The following is a 16,957-nucleotide window of genomic DNA, read 5'->3' as shown; positions in this document are numbered from 1 at the left end:
TTTTTTTTTTTTTTTTGCATTTATTTATTTTGAGAGAGAGAGAGAGAACACGCGCACACATACGCATGAGTGGAGGACAGGGAGAAAGAGGGAGAGAGACAGTCCCAAGCAGGCTCCATGCTGCCAGTGCGGAGCCCCACGTGGGGCTAGATCTCACTACCACAAGATCACGACCTGAACAGATATCAAGAGCTGGATGTTTAAACAATTGAGCCATCCAGGCACCCCCCCAGGGATTATGGGAATTTCTATGCTTCCCATTAAAGCAGGTTCAGAACACAAAAGAAACTTTGAGGTAAAAATAATGTTAAAAAAAGATAACGATAGGGGCGCCTGGGTGGCTCAGTCGGTTAAGCTTCCGACTTCGGCTCAGGTCATGATCTCTTGGTTCATGAGTTTGAGCCTCACATCTGGCTCTGTGCTGACAGTTCAGACCCTGGAGCCTGCTTCAGATTCAGATTCAGCTCCTCCCCTGCTTGTGCTCTGTCTCTGTCTCTCTCTCAAAAATAAATAAATATTTTTAAAAATTTTAAAAAAGAGATAATGATAAAAGTCTCGATGATGAAAATGGAAGCAAATCTCTTAAATCATCTTTAAATCAATAGTTTGAAAAAAAAATGAAGTCTTTGCTAAGTTCAATTAAAAAAAAAATGAAGTTGGTGAGTAAGCACTACTGTAGACACTTGACTCAAAATGTGATCTACTGGAGGAGTAAGATTAGAAGATGATAATTTTCCAGTATGTTTTCCAGTCGGTTGGCTGTTTTCACAAAGATTACTAGGATCCTTAGTAATCACAATGGCTCTCAAGATCAGTTCAACAGGATTCATTTTCAGATTCTTACAGGGACTGCCAACTGTCATTCATTCTCTTTTGTCTTACCTCCTCTTTCTGCATTCACAGCTGACTCTACTGAATCAACACACACTTCCATGAGAAATCCATTTGCTGCTCCTAAAATACATGGAGAACAATGTAATTTCATGATGGTACTATCCATCCAGACCAATCTACCACCGTTATTTTATATTTTGCTGCCAAAATACAATGTCCAATGTCCAAATCCAATAATCCAAGTAGGTAAGTATACTAGAGACCATGAGTACAATAAAATAGCATAGTGATTATTTTTTTTTAATTTTTTAAACATTTATTTATATTTGAGAGAGGGGAGGGGGCAGACACAGAATCCGAAGCAGGTTCCAGGCTTTGAGCTGTCAGCACAGAGCCTGACACGGGGCTCAAACCCACAAACCGTGAGATCATGACCTGAGCCAAAGTGGGTCGCTCAACTGATTGAGCCACCCAGGTGCCCCAACAGCATACTGATTATTAAACTGATGTCTCCAAACTATGAAATAAGTATACAAACATATGTATAAGAAATTACACTGAGGAAAATACACACTGAATGCCAAATTAATTTTCCTAAAGCACAGACCTCATCATCACATTCTAAGTTAGATTGTTTTTGATGTTTCTCAGCATTTTCAGAATATGTTTAAACGTTTTTATAAAGATCATGTTTAAGAAAAAGGATGGACTTCAAATTTTGGCCCTACTACTCATCTGTGTGACCCTAGACAAGTTACTTAGCCTAAGTTTTCTATGAAGCAAAATAGGCTTTAGTACCTACCTCAGAGTAGTGAGCACTAAATAATTCATGTAAACTGGAGAGTACTCACCGTGTGTTCAAAAACAGTTATCATTAATAAACTACATACTCTTTCTTCTATATACCTCCAGTTCCCCCCAATTCCCATCCTTGCTCTTGATTATGGCCATCTCTTCAATCCACAAAGCCGTGCCAGCTCCACTGCTGAATGGTAAAATCTTCCAAGACTCACATTACATCACATTTCCATATTTCCCCTCTCTCAAAGTAGGAAATTGTATCTCCCTCTTTTGAACTCATATAACTCTTCACAGATTATGTGCTCCTTTTTAAAAACTAACTGTACCTTTTTAAAACACTAATTACTTTCTACCTCTTATTATTATGTATATAGATAAGTGTCTGTTCACTCTTAGTTGACTTAAAGTTCCTAAATAAAGTCTTAATGTGAGAAATCTTTATCATCACCCATAGCAAGCACAGTGTCCACCCTGGTATACAACAGTCATGCAAAGATTTACCAGAGGCTGAATAATTATAAATTCAAAAATTTCAATCATGTATTTACACTACAAGTGTGATGAAAATAAAGTTTTGAGTTTTTCTGTAAGTGAAGCACATTGTTTTTGTTTACAATTCAGAATATTAAATGTACACTTCATGCAATAAGACCTGAAAGAATGTGCACCACATACTAATAATGGTTACTACTAGGTAGCAGATTTGGAATTACTTTTACTTTCCTCTTTTTTACTTTTCTATGTTGCTTTTTTTCCTACCCAATATTGCTTTTATCGTTTTAAAAAAGGCTATTTAATTTGAAAAACCAAAATCTATCATCTGCTTACATCAAATTGCAAAGGTCTCACGTATGTAAAAGAAGACGATCAGTCTCAAACTGTGAAAGAGTTAAGTGCCACACTATGTTCTCAACCAATAGCACTGCATTCATTCCAAGAGTTTGCGGATAGCCACCCAGACCAGCTGTCACATCAATCTGACTGGACAATGCAGCTGGGGTACCATTTGCCTCCCAGGAGAAAGGATGTTGCTCAGGAGATGGTGGAGGCGCACACACAAGGCTATGACAGCTGTCCAGGAACAAAGTTATTTGTGGGAATCAAAGACATTTGTTTGGAGCAGCAGTTCTCAAAGTGTGGTAGTCCAGTTACCTCTGGGGGCCTTCAAGACCCTCTCAGAGTCTGTGCAGTGAAAAGTATTTTCATAATAATGCTAAGACTTTATTTGCCTTGTTCACTCTCATTCTCTCACAAGTGGAGTGGAATTTTCAAGAGGCTACCTGACATGTCAGACTGAAAGCAGAAGCAGGTACAGCAATTCCATTAATCCAGATCTTCAAGAGATTTGCAAAAATGTAAAATACTGGCATTCTCTTTGTTAGGAAGATATTTTTCACACACGCACACAGATGTTAGTGGTGTTAACATGTAATGGGTTTCCAGTTAATTAGCATTTTAAAATGTTTCCATTTCGAATACGGTCCATACAGATAGATTTAACCTATATAAATGAGAGGTCTCTAAGGTTCTCGATAACTTTCAGGAGGGGAAAGGGATCCTGAGATCAAAAAGCTTGAGAACCGCTGGTCTGGAGGAACCGAGAGTTCACGAGGCGGAGGATCTGCCAAATTCCCCAGCACCTGCTACGCCACCCTGCCTGGCGCAGCAGCAAGAACTCGGGACGTGGGGCAGCCACAAGCTCGGGCACTTGGCAGCGGTGCGGCTTTGGGGACAGTCCTCACCCCTGCCGCAGCAGCTACAGGTTACTAAGAGGTCACCACGGTGAGGCGCCGTGTTCAGCGCTCGACAGCTAACAGTCCCAGCGCTGCCACGGGGTGGGGACTCGCAGCCTCGCGTGGCGACGGGAAACGTGGGGCTGAAAGAAGTTAACCAACTTGAACACGGTCGCACACTAGACGCGGCGGGATGCAAACCCACACATCTGGTTCCGGAGCCGCTTCACTCTCGCTACAAGCCCCTTCTCAGACCCTCAGCTTCTACATGTTTAAAGCCAGAACTTGCCGCGCTGAGGGATGTGAGAAGCCGGGGAAAGGACTCCGAGAGAAATCGCTACTACTCCACTGGCCAGAACTCCCGTAGGCCCGCCCCTGACAGCGAAAGCGGCCGACCGCCCCCTCCCCCCCTCCCCGCCCCCTTCTGTACCGGACTTCCCGGACGGTATGCGCGCCCGTTTCCGCTCCGAGGAGGTCCCCTGCCTCTTCATGCTCGACGCGTCCCTCCCTCGTGCGTCTTCGCTTTCTACTCAGGGTCTGGGTTCCGGCGCGCGCGCCCAACGAAGCGCGGCCTGATGGCTGCGCGCACCCCGGCGCGTCTCCGACACCCAGACCCAGCAGCCCCCGCGAAAGACGAGTGTCTGGCGCAGTCGCAGTCACTGCTCGCCCCTGTCTTCTGAGAAGGAGGGGCTCGCGCTGCATGACCCGGAAATGTTTCTCCATTCGGCGGCGGTGAAAGGAGACCACAGAGTGCGGGGTTGTGGAGGTGGCTTCCCTACACTGTCTTCAGTATGCAGCGATTACTCTTTCCGCGCCTGAAGGCCTTGATGGGGAGCCCGTGCCTCTGGCTCCTGGGTCCTAGGGCGGCGCCTAGAACGCAGGTACCGCACCGCAGCCGACTCAATCGCGGAATCGGACATGGGGCGAAAGAGTGAGGAGAAAAATAATAGATAATTCGACATCACATTGACGTAGTTCCGTAGAATTCACAACGCATTTCTTTGTGCCCAAAGTCCCTGAGTTAAAGATCTGGACTTGCCACTTACTGGCTGTGTGATATCAGCCAAGTTAGGTAACCTTTCTGTCCCTTAGTTTCTTCGGCTGTAAAATGGGAATTGCAATACCTACTTCATAAGTTTCTGGGGAGGATTGAATAATTTCCTATACAGCAAGCGCTTAGCACATAGTAAAAGCCCAGTAATTTTTACCTGTATATTTGAGGTTTGCTAAAAGCCCTCAGGTAGTCAGGTGTGGAACTATAATCCCATTCTACAGAGAAGGAAATTGAGGCTTAATTTAAATTGTCTAAAGTTAGGAAACAGAACACGAACCTTTGGACTCAGGGACAGAATCAGAAGAGGGTGTGTATTTGCTCAACAAATAATTATTGAGTGATTATTATGTGTTAGGAAAGATAAATACCAAAAGTCTCCCACTCTAGAGGAAGGCACAGTTAATTCGCTTGTAATTCATTTGTCAAATCTTTATTAAGATCTTGTTATGTAAGGGAATGTGTTAGAAATGAAATTTGCAGGAGGGAAAGCACCAGACGGACCAGATACTGCTGTCCCACACTCCTAGCTTAGTGGTTGGTAGAGACAAATGAACCTGAAGTACATTGCAATGTGTTAAGGGCTGAGATAGGGGAGGTACAGTGTAGTGTGAGAACGACTTGTTGCAGACTTGGCAGAGTCTAGGAACACTTCCCAGAGGAGGTGACAACTAAACTAAGATCTATAGTCGATGTTACCAATCAGACAACAAGGAGCATCCCAGTCAGAGAAGTCATGTTTAAATTCCCACAGGAGAAAGAAAATCCATACTTAGGTGTGGAGTTAAGTCTGGGGGAAGCATGCTGAGACTAGAAGGTTCATGTGGTATGGGGATGGATTGGAGTGAGGCAAGACTAGAGGCAGGAAAACCAGGTGCGGGGTGGCGGGGGGTGAAGGGGGATGTGGATGCAGTGACTTGGATAGGAGATGATGATTTACTAGGGCAGAAGCGGTGGAGATGTGACTGTACAGGGTACTCCACTCTAGACAGAGTGGGATTGTGTATGAGAGTAGTGGACTGAGGCCTTTCCCTCTGTCTCCAGTTGTAATTTGTCTGTCTTGATCCTTAGTGTGGTTGCAGCTGTGGGATCAGGCACCTCTTAAGGCCAGGGCAATACAGCACCATCTCTGAAGTAGCTTTGCAGTCTGGAAGGGGTACAGTGTCCCTTCCCTCAAAAGCTGCTGAGCGGGTGGTGGGCCGATGGCTCCTGGTCTGCAGTGGAACAGTGGCTGGAGCAGTTATTCTTGGTGGAATGACTAGGTGAGTAATTTGCTCATAGCGAGAGTCAGCTATTTGGGTCATCAGTAGAAACATGGAATGACTAAGGGGGAAGAGTCCTTAGGAATCATCTAGTCTAGCTCCCTCATTTTATATATGCAGAGGGACATGTCGGATGACTTGCCCTGCTATAGAACAATCTAGAGTTTTATTATTAGGAGCCCTTCATAAAGACTTGTTTAGGTCTTAGCTGTTCGATATGCATTGTTTTTATGTATTTTCCCTCTACACACAGTTTTCAAATTTGTCTCAAAATTTTTTTGTATAGTTTGTTTGAATTAAATCCACGTAAGTTCCATATATCACAATTGGTTCATATGCCTCTTAGGTCTCTTTAAATCTATAAAGAGATTTTATAGATTTAGATTCTTCTCCCTTCCTCCCCCATTCTTTGTAGTTTTGTTTTTTTGTTTGTTTGTTTGTTTGTTTTTCTGCTATTAAAGAAACCCAACTGATTTGTCATACGGAGTTTCCCACAGTCTGGATTTTGCTGATTGCATACTTGTGGTGGTGTTTAACATGTTCCCTTATCCCCTGTATTTCCTGTAAATGGGTTGTTGCTTGATCAGATTCAGGATGGGAGCAGGGGGCAAAATCCTTCATAGGTGATTACAACATTCATAAATATCTGGTGTCCATTAGAGATACCAACAGCCATTGATTATCATTACCTAGATCCATGATTTCATTACAGTTGCAAAATTCTAATAATTTATTAGCTCAACTCTAAAGAGGAACTTTCATCAACAGTTTGGTTATCCTAAGGTACTGTTTGTACAGTTTGTATAGGAAAGGCAGGATAAATAATTTCCCTTTATTTACCAATTCTGAAAATAATAAATTGGTTCCCAAGCATCCTCCAAAGGTGATCAATAAAGTTTTTAGTTTTTTACATATTATGAGCTCATCAGTTTAAATGTGTTTGATGTTTCAATCCATTGCTTTGATGGTGTGCTCAGATTGTTCCATCTTTAGTCAATGGGAGCCTCTTCAAATTGTCTCCAGGGTTGTTTTTTTTTGTTTGTTTGTTTGTTTTTTGACAGGGTACTAGTAACCTTTAATTCTTTGCTTTCTGGATATGATGTTCCAGGTTCATCTTCTACATTTCTTGCCTCTGACCTAAAATCAGCCTTTTACCTTAGGAATCCTTGCTCCTTTTGGTGAAAATACCTTCAGGTGTTAATACAGTATGTGTTGCTCAGATTTCCTCCGCATTCCCTGTACCCTTATTTCAAAATATCATATGTTGTATAGGCCGTTATGGGAAACTGCAACACATTTGAATTTTATTAGCTTTAAATTCACTCAAGAATCTAAACTGTTTTATATCTAACAAATCTCTTTTCCCTGTGTAAATAATGTCTCATATCCATGTAGGGCACATTTCTTGGGTGTAAGGGTTGATATTACCTGTTAAGGAATGTTAGTGAAAGAAAGAGGTAAAGAGAGTTGAATGAAAGGATTGAGAGAACAAGGAGTCAAGAAATGTGTACCTGATGGCAGCTGTTTCTGGTGAAATTTTAAGCAGTAAGAAGAAAGCAAGGTTTCAAAAAAGGATATAGTGAAATGTTATGTTTAACTTTAGAGGGGTTAAGTTCAGATCCCCGTTTCTGTTAACTGTTCATGAGAAATCCAGCATTGCATGGGCACCCGTGCATGTGTGCACACACCATTTCTTTCCTATCTTAAGGTTGACAGAGTCTGGCCTCTCAATGGTAGACTGGAATTTAATAAAGGAGATGAAGCCACCTACACACCAAGAGGAATGGGAAGCAGAATTCCAAAAATATCAGCAATTTCCAGAATTTAAAATGTAAGTATTATAGAAAATCAGGTAAACGCCCCACTAGGCCTTCTCAATCTTTTGCGTATTTCAGCATTTCAGAATGGTTAGATTCCATTATTGATATTTGCTCCAGTTATATTTAGTGAGCTTTCTACTCTAAACCTCCAGTTCCAGAGTGATCCTGGGGTCACGGATGAGGAAGAAGGCAGACCTTTCATTTCAAGCTTCAAAACTGAGAATGCTTCTGCATTCTCTCGGTAAATAACAATCAGATGGATGTTTCCTCTTTCTTTTTTGACTTCCCTTCCTCCCAGCTTGAATCATGATATGACACTGGCCGAATTCAAGTTCATCTGGTACATGGAGTACTCACATCGAATGTGGGGTCGCCTTGTGGGCCTCACATACATCCTGCCTGCTGCCTATTTTTGGAGAAAGGGCTGGCTCAGCCGTGGCATGAAAGGACGTGTTCTTGCCCTGTGTGGGTTAGTCTGCTTCCAGGTGAGATTTATTCAAGTTTGGGAAACCAGAGATGCTTCCAGGAGCTTCCTGGTTGGTATTGTTTTTAAGGAAAGAATCTGAGTCTGTATTACAGAGTGGGTAAGAGGATGAATTTTAGTGTTACAAGCGTGGCCCAGCTCTGCCACTTAGTAGGGCAAGTTGTCTATCTTCGGTAGGCTATGCTTTCCTTACCTGTAAATAGGGATAATAATAGTGCCTACTGGTTAACTTGTGTGACTATTAAATGAGATAGATCATGCATATACAATACTTAGTTCCTGGAATTAGTAAGCACTCAGTAAATATATTTTTGTGTCACAAGAGTTTCTTTCCTGTCATGGCTCTCTTCCTGGGTTCTTTTCTCCTCCCCTTTTCTCACTTGTCTGCTCTATGGCTTTTCTGTGCTAGAATGGCTAAAGAAGCAAATTTGAAAGCTCCCACAGTTAAGGGTTTGGTGAGACTGAGACTGAGAGCCAAGAAAAGGAATATGAGAGAAGGTACTTATGAGTATTTGGGTCATGATTCTACGCCCTCAGAGAGAGTCTTAGAGCTCAAAGGAACATCAGAATTTGATCAGGAAGAAGCTAATTGGTTAATTTGACTCTGAAGTAGTAAGAATATGAACCAATTAGAAGGAATTAAAGAGGGAGATGGAAGAGACAAAATAGAGGCAATAGAAACAGGTAAAGAGACATTAGTAAATGTCCCTAAGACCTAGGGAAGGGTTGGTAAAACAAAATGAAAGTTTATTTTAGAATGAAAAAAAAAAAACCCACTAAAGATCAACTCCAAGGGCGGTAGAAATTTGAAGATGGCACATGGGGTTATGGGAAGAAGAAAGTGGGGCTGGCAAATCACACTTTACACTCCTTTGTCTTCCAATGTCCTATGCAGATGAAATCAAGATAATTAGACCATCCAGGGTCATCACTAAGGATAAAGACATGCCCCAGAAGATTTCCTGAGGAGAGCTATGTAGAAGAGGTGGGAGAATCCCACCTCTTGACATGCTTCTATTGACTTGGGAGAGTGGGGGTGAAAGGGCTATATCTTATCTGATAGAAATGAAACTGACAGTTGTTTGGTTAATTGAAAAAGTTAAGCAGAGAATCAGAATAATACATACCTTGCATTTTTAAGCTTAAGCCTGTACTTTGATTACTTTTTTTTTTTTTTAAATGAAGAGCTAAGACCTGTTCTTTAAAGTCCTCTGATTGGAATTTAACTTCAGATCTCTTGCATCCTCATAAACTATTATTTCATTTCATTTTCCTTAAAGAAGAGTGGGAACTTAGACATTTGCAAAGCAATCTGCTGGCAAAGCCTTACAAATTTTTTACTCCCCTCTACCCAAAACTTTTATAATTGTCTATTCCTACTAACTTGACAATGATTGTTATTAAGCAGTTATCTTTATCAAAGCTTTTCCAAAGCATATGATCTAGTTTGTATAGAAAAAACTCTCTTTTTATTCTTATATTTCACTGGTTTAAATAATATTAAATTATAGCAAGTATTTCTAAGGTTTTGCCCATAGATACACTTTTGTGTACTTTTCTGTATTTGGCTTATACTTGAATAAAATGTTAATCTAAGCAGTGGTTAAGTATTTGTGGTGCTATGTGTGAAAATGTGGATAGGTTACGACTCCTGGGATACTGGAGATATGGGAAGATATGGAAAGGAGAGGTCAGGGAGTACTGATAATTGATAACTCGCTTTCTCAGATAGTAAAGTTGAATAGACAGATCCAGCTGTGTGTTATTTGCCCCTTCTGTTTTTGGTTCTAGGGTCTGTTGGGATGGTATATGGTGAAAAGTGGATTAGAAGAAAAACCAGACTCCCATGACATCCCTCGGGTCAGTCAGTACCGCCTTGCTGCCCACCTGGGATCAGCCCTTGTTCTTTATTGTGCCAGCTTGTGGACTTCACTCTCACTGCTGCTCCCTCAGCACAAGGTAAAAGTCAGTCTATGCTGTTAGTACATCTACACAGATGCTGACAGGGTCACAGGAACAGAAATTCTGCTTCTTATGGGAAGTTATAAATCAAAATGCACACATTCCCTTAGTAACATCTACCGATTTACCAGAAATTAGATATAATCAAAGATGACAGAAGCATTGAACTTTGAGATTATAGAAAGCTTTGGAACTGCAAAGGAAAATGTGTCATTACTCTTTTGAGCTGGAACAACTCATTCAAAGGAAAATTAGTACAGGAGCCGAATATTCTGTTTGCACTGCCTGTTGGGAACAGTGAAAACATGAATTTTAGAAAAGGTAGGAAGGGGTTGCAACAAGAGCCTTACTTGTGACTCCCAGAGGGTTGGAGGAAGGCCAGAATGGAAGCTGTTTCTGAACCTTTGATGGTGTACAGGAGCCATGGGGGCTGTTTATTCTTTAGTTGGGGACCTATCATTCATCAAATCTGACAATATAGTGATCTTGTCTGAAATATTTTCTTTGTATGCTGATCAAAAGAAAATACTAGTTTTTCTAAAACTGACTATTATTTTTGGTATTAAAGTCATGGTTGGCCTGGATAACCTGTCCATGTAATGAAGTTTGAGATGACAAAGGACTTTTAGGTAGAATTATCCAGTAGGTACTTGGAAAAAGTAGCCTCAATCCCAACAAGGAGAGGAGTTGTGGACTTGGCAGTCATCCCCACAGGGAAGCCAGATGGGGTCAAAACATTGGTGCAGTAGACAATCCATGTGCTTAGATTATAGAACATTTCCATCATCACAGAAAGTTCCATTGGACAGTACTGATAGATTGTCCTACGTTATCTTTCTAATGATATCTCACTCTTCATGTACTAGATTATAGACCATTTAAGGACAGTAGTCTGACTTAACTCCTTAACTCCTTTGTATCTTTATGGTAACCTGTTTATAAAGTTCTTAATAAATATTTGTTGCTTCACTGATTAGTATCAGAAGTTGGCTACAGTAAAAATAAAATCAAATTTTTTTTTTTTAATTTTTTTTTTTTTTTTAACGTTTATTTATTTTTGAGACAGAGAGAGACAGAGCATGAACAGGGGAGGAGCAGAGAGAGAGGGAGACACAGAATCTGAAACAGGCTCCAGGCTCTGAGCTGTCAGCACAGAGCCCGACGCGGGGCTCGAACTCACGGACCGTGAGATCATGACCTGAGCCGAAGTCAGACGCTTAACCGACCGAGCCACCCAGGCGCCCCAAAATCAAATTTTTATATTAACAAAACACTAAATGGAAGAGTCTCTACTTTAGGCATTTTGATTCTGACTATATTTGCAAAGCACTAAATATCATACATAAACAACATGAAAATCTAGTCCTCTGTCTTAAGCCACATCATTTCAAACATGGTGAAGCATTTTTCCCTTGCAATGGGAAATGCAATGCAAATCATTATTGAACAGATATGTAATGAGTATTTACACACTGAGCACTGGGCTAGGATTACTTCACCAAGCAAGACAGATGTCAGTTCCTGCCTTCACAAAACTTACAGGATAGCAAGGAAGACATAGTAAATGTATAAACATCATAAAATATGATGCATATTTGAACAGAATATCTGCTGGGAATGCTCAACCTATTTAGGGAGTCAGAGAAAATGAGGCTTCAGACTGTCACTTGACTTTGGCCTTGGAGATCTTTGCTGCCTCCCGTGGTTCTTGCAGTACAGTTTATCTGAATGCTTTTCTTCTTTAGTTGCCTGAAACTCGTCAGCTTCTGTGGTTGAGGCGATGTGCTCATGGAACAGCAGGCCTAGTGTTCCTTACAGCTCTCTCAGGTAGGACTCTTCTCATCCAACGGGCTCTAGACAAACTCCAGGGGGGAGTTTGTCCTTTCCTCTTGCACCTTCCTATTTCCCTTTCACACCTGCCTCTCTCATACCCACCATCTTCATCCTCTGTTTTCTGTTCCTTCCTCCCTTCCAAAAACCCTGCTTTCCGGTCAGTTGAACAAAAATATTGAGCATTTATCTGGATCCAGACTGCCTAGGTTCGAATCCTGGCTTTACCACCTATGAACTCTGTGACCTTGGGCAAGCTGTATAACCTCTCTGGGCCTTAGTGACCTCATTTGTAAAATGAAGATGATGGTGTACTATAAGTAATAGATGTGAAGTGCTTAGAACAGTACCTGTCATGTAGCAACTATTTAAACTTAAATAATTAAAATTAAATAAAATCTAAAATTTAGTTCCTTAGTCACACTAGCCACATTTCAAGTGCTCAGTAGCCACATGTGTCTAGCAACTATTTTGGATGGCAGATAGAGACTATTTCCATCATCACAGAAAGTTCTGTTGAGTAGCACTGCTGTAAATAAAACCATCAAACCAGTTCTTTGTGCCCCCTCTCCTTTTTAGTGGAAGAACATGAATTCTGACTTCATAAATGCTATTTATAAAAAAACAAAGTCTCTTTGATCATAAATAATGGATCAGTCATCTATTAATTCATGGATATTTTACATGTTTATCCAGGATTTAGTTTGTAAATTTTTTTTCACTTCTGTGTTCACTCAACCAACATTTTTTTGAGCACTTGGGGAAGACAGGCAATAAACAGTGAAAATATATGGCAGATGGTGTTCAGTGCTATGAAGAAAAAAATAAAGCAGGATAAGGGGATAGAGGTGAGGTTGGGGAAGTGCTGTCTTATATAGGATCATTGAGGGGATCTCTTTGATAAGGTGATATTGAGTGGAGACCTGAGGAAATGAAGGAGTATATTACGCAGGTATCTGGGGGAAAAGCATTTCCCGAATAGATCTGGTTCGTAGTGGGATAAGGAGGGCATCAAAATCACTAACAGGATGTTTCTATCGAATATGCCTTGTTCCAGAGCTTCTAGTTCTCTCCTTTAAGGGAGGCATGCCAGAATCTTGGGGTGGGAGCAGGTGAGGATGCAGTTTTGTGGGTTTGTTTTTTTTTTTTAAATTCCCGTGGTGATTAGGATGTATATTCTCTGTTTAGAAACCCTTCTGTAGATCTTTTTGTTCTCTGATTATTCCTTTTTGTCTGTCTCTGGGATAATAAACTTTTTCTATGCCAAAACTAGTATTTGATCTCCTCTGTATCTCATTTTAATAAATACTATTTGCCTTGGAATATAGGGGCCTTTGTGGCAGGGCTGGATGCTGGGCTTGTTTACAATTCCTTCCCAAAGATGGGAGAATCTTGGATCCCAGAGGATCTCTTTACCTTCTCCCCCATCCTGAGGAATGTTTTTGAGAATCCCACCATGGTGCAGTTTGATCACCGGATTCTGGTAAGTCTGGCTGCTAGTTACTGGCTACTGAGCACAGGGAGCCTCTCACAGCCTTTGGGGTGTCTGAGGCACTGATGGCAGCACTAAGAGAGGGTAGAACAGACTGGGCACTAGATTTCCTTTTCTTTTTGGGAGAAATTTAGCACCAGGTCTCTGATGTGATGTTTTTGTCCTAATTACCCACACCCTTTCCAGCCAAATTCTGGCTTTTGGGATACTGCCATCTTCTTAAAGTTGGAATATGCCTTTTGCCATCTGGCAAAGGATAACTTCCCTCAATCCTGCACACACATAGGAGAGTCATTTTAGTGGAAATGAGGCCAAGTAGAGAAGAGAGGGCAAAGATAGGCTGCTGAACATATAACTATCAGAGCTGAACCAAAACTCCAGGGAGCTAAAATGTTTGTCATCTTATTTAAGCTGATATTTATTAAGGGCCTGCTATGAGTCATGTTAAGATTGGCTTGGTAGCTGGGCGTGATACGTTGGAGCCAGGAAAGACTGGCAGCAAGGAGGCCAGCAAGAAGCAGAGGTGCCATTGCAGTATTGCAGGTGAGAGTGGTGGGGCTCTAGGCTGTGTGGGGGAGCAGAACTTGAAGAGAACAGTGGATCACAAACAGGCTCTAAGGAGAAGATTGGCTGTAGTAATGATGGTAAAGAAGATCCCAAAGTTGATTCTGTGGCATGCTTAAAACACACCCAGAAATAGGACTACTGGAATGAGTGTTGGGCTGGAGATGAAGGATGTCATCAGACTGAGGTGTGCTGGGTATGAGGTGATTGGAGCACACCCAAAGACAGAGGTCCAGAGGACTCAGACCCCCAAGGGCAACACTGGCACTTGGGCCAGTTACCTTGTGTGGGCTCAGGCCTCTTTGCCAACATTTTGTAATAAGTAGAGTCTAGTTGAAATTGTCATCCTGGACAGCTCTGAAAAGGAAAAGTGAAATAGATGTAAAAAATGATAGACGAACATTCTCCTTGACATCATGGAGTGGGAAAGGAGACCCTATTGCCAATCCTTTACTGAAGTGCGGCGGGAAGGAAAATGATACTTTCACTTGTTTTTAGCACTAGCTGCCAGCACCACTATCTTCTCTACTCACAGCCCAGGAGAATAACCCTCATGTGCTGGGGTCAGACCCACTTTAAAAATACAGGATTAGTGGGGCACCTGGTTGGCCCAGTCGGTTGAGCATCCGACTGCGGCTCAGGTCATGATCTCATGGTTGATGGGTTTGAGCCCTGCATCAGGCTCTGTGCTGACAACTTGGAGCTGGGAGCCTGCTTTGGGTTCTGTGTCTCCCTTTCTCTCTGATCCTCCCCTGCTGATGCTCTCTCTCTCAAAAATAAACATTAAAAAAAAAAAAAGAAAAAAACCCCAGGATTCGAGAGGAGATAAAATTAGGCATAAGAATGCAAAGAATGACTTAAAAAGCGAGGGCTACCCCTGAGGGGCGCACCCGTGTTAGAATTTGGAAAGGATCACTGAGAAGAGAGAGTAAGAGTGTCTAGAGTGATAGGTGCCTTGGGGAACATGAACATTTAAGTGGCAAGCAGAACATGGAGGAGACTGAGGAGTAATCACAGGTGGAGCCACAGGTCGTTCTCTGCGTGGTATAAGAAAGTGCTTAATGGTGACTCACTGGTTCTAGAGAAGATACATGTAAGATGAGCAGAAATCAGGAGGGTGGGACATTTCTTCCTGGCACTTGGTGAGATCCCTTCCTTTCTGCAGGGAATCACTTCAGTTACAGCCGTGACAGTGCTCTACTTCCTTTCCCGGAGAATTCCCCTTCCTCGAAGGACCAAAATGGCAGCAGTGACTCTGCTAGCTTTGGCATATACACAGGTATAAACCACTTCTTCTTGGTCTGAGGGATCTCCAAAACTAAGTTAAAAAAGGAAGGTGACAGGCTAGGAGAAAATGATTTCAATATTTGTAATAGACTAAAAGATTAATAACCGGAAAATAAAATGAGGATATGAGTATACATAGTTCTCATAAGAGGAACAATGAATGACCAATAAATATGAAAAGCTGTTTAGCCTCATTCATGATCCGAGAGAAGCATCATGGATCTGAGAGGAGCAAATTAAAACAATGCATGCCACTTTGTGCCTGTTAGATTGGAGAAAAAAAATTTTTTTAAGATTATCAGGTATTGGCATGGGCATAGGAAAATGGATACCTTCATATATTCTTGGTGAGAGCATGAGTTGGTATAGTTTTTTCCAGAGGGCAGTTTGGCATTATCTTTTAAAATGTTAAATGTATAATCTTTTGGTCCAGAAAAGTGACTTCTTAGTTCCTGCCCTAGAAATATTCCAGTGCACAAAGAGCTGTGTACAAAGAAACTCATGGTAAAGTTGCTGCGATAGTAAAAAGCTGGAAACAACCTAAATATACAAGTATGGCACACCCATACTGTGGAATACTGTGTAGCAGTTTAAAATAGTAAGATCTCAAGACTCATGTTGTTAAGTGGAAAAAAGCAAGTAGCAGAACAATCCAATTTTTAAAAGTACAGGATTATGTTTTTTCTGTAAACATCTATGAAAAAGTGTAAGTGTGTAGAAACTGATAAACTACCTTGGTGGGGGGGAACTGGGCTAGGGTGAAGGATAATTAAAGAGAATATTAGGTTTATTTTGTTTGAATTTCCTTTGTTGTGAGTATATTTACTTGTGAAAATTCTTAAATATATATTTTTAGTGTTCTGATGGGAGAATGTGGAAATTTATGTATCTGGTTGTCTATGCCCAGTCATTTGAAGTTGTGGCTCCTGCTTTTCTTACTGCATTCTTTCCTCTGTAACAGGTGGGCTTGGGCATTAGCACTCTGCTAATGTACGTTCCAACTCCTTTGGCTGCCACTCACCAGTCAGGCTCCCTGGCTCTGCTTAGTGTTGCCCTTTGGCTCATGAATGAACTCCGAAGAGTCCCAAAATAATTCCAAGGATCAGCTTCCTATGACTGAAAGTGCATTTGAGAGCTCATCAGAGAGCACAAGAACTTGGGAGTTTTCTAAAAGGATGTCCTTGGCATACCAAGTGGTTTCCAAACTGGTCAAGTTATTTAAAATTCTTTGCCTGTTTTGGGGTGTCTGGGTGACTTAGTAAAGCTCTGACTTCAGCTTGAGTCATGATCTCACGGTTTGTGGGTTCAAGCTCTGCACTGGGGTCTCTGCTGTCAGCGCAGAGCCCACTTTGGATCCTCTGTCTCCCTCTCTCTGCCCCTCCTCTGCTCACATGCATGTGTGCTCTCTCTCAAAAATAAACATTAAAAAAGTAAAATTCTTTGCCTGTTTTTAACAAAGTCACTGGATCAAGAGTGTCATTAAGTATATTTAACTAAATATTCCTTTTTAAAATCTTTATAAATTTAGGGGCACCTGAGTGGCTGAGTTGGTTAAGCGTCCAACTTTGGCTAAGGTCATGATCTCTAGATTCGTGGGATCAACCCCTGTATCGGGCTCTGTGCTGACATCTTAGATCCTGGAGCCTGCTTCAGATTCTATCTCCCTCTCTCTCTGCCTCTCCTGTGCTCGCACCCTCTTTCTCAAAAATAAACATTAAAAAAAAACTTTATAAATTTAGTTTTTTTGTTGAAAACCAAATTTAACGTAGAGAAATGTCTGCCTTTGTTCCTTTTTAGTAGGCTGTCTAGGTTTCTTAATGTTAGCAAGCTCTTGATT

The 16,957-nt window shown here is 41.5% G+C and overlaps 2 protein-coding genes across 5 annotated transcripts in view; one reads left to right on the top strand and one right to left on the bottom strand.

The window, feature by feature from the left end:
- Positions 1-3,881, bottom strand: part of CUTC (cutC copper transporter) — a 25,236-nt gene extending 21,355 nt beyond the window's left edge. The window contains exons 1-2 of one of the 3 annotated variants that reach the window (XM_049645584.1): positions 3,799-3,881; positions 883-954 (exon numbers count right to left, since the gene is read on the bottom strand). In XM_049645584.1, coding sequence (XP_049501541.1) covers positions 883-954; positions 3,799-3,859 — 133 coding nt within the window. In that variant the 5' untranslated portion in view covers positions 3,860-3,881. Of the gene's footprint in view, positions 1-882; positions 955-2,463; positions 3,766-3,798 lie in introns of those variants that run through there. The other 2 variants (XM_049645585.1, XM_049645586.1) reach the window with 2 other exon arrangements.
- Positions 3,882-3,980: 99 nt separating this feature from the next.
- Positions 3,981-16,559, top strand: LOC125932877 (cytochrome c oxidase assembly protein COX15 homolog). 2 transcript variants are annotated; one of them, XM_049645574.1, is made up of 9 exons: positions 3,981-4,249; positions 5,491-5,681; positions 7,390-7,512; positions 7,800-7,986; positions 9,777-9,944; positions 11,693-11,774; positions 13,106-13,260; positions 14,999-15,112; positions 16,082-16,559. In XM_049645574.1, exons 1-9 carry the CDS (start codon positions 4,160-4,162, stop codon positions 16,211-16,213), a joined length of 1,242 nt encoding a protein of 413 aa, XP_049501531.1. In that variant the 5' UTR covers positions 3,981-4,159; the 3' UTR covers positions 16,214-16,559. The 2 variants fall into 2 exon arrangements, with proteins under 2 accessions (XP_049501531.1, XP_049501532.1); XM_049645575.1 differs by lacking the exon at positions 5,491-5,681 and having other exon boundaries at positions 4,165-4,249.
- Positions 16,560-16,957: the final 398 nt, after the last annotated feature.

Source organism: Panthera uncia, chromosome D2 (genome assembly GCF_023721935.1).
Source record: "Panthera uncia isolate 11264 chromosome D2, Puncia_PCG_1.0, whole genome shotgun sequence".
Classification (NCBI taxonomy): Eukaryota; Metazoa; Chordata; class Mammalia; order Carnivora; family Felidae; genus Panthera; species Panthera uncia.
Note: the sequence above shows the minus strand (reverse complement) of the source record. Positions and strands in the feature narration are given on the sequence as shown.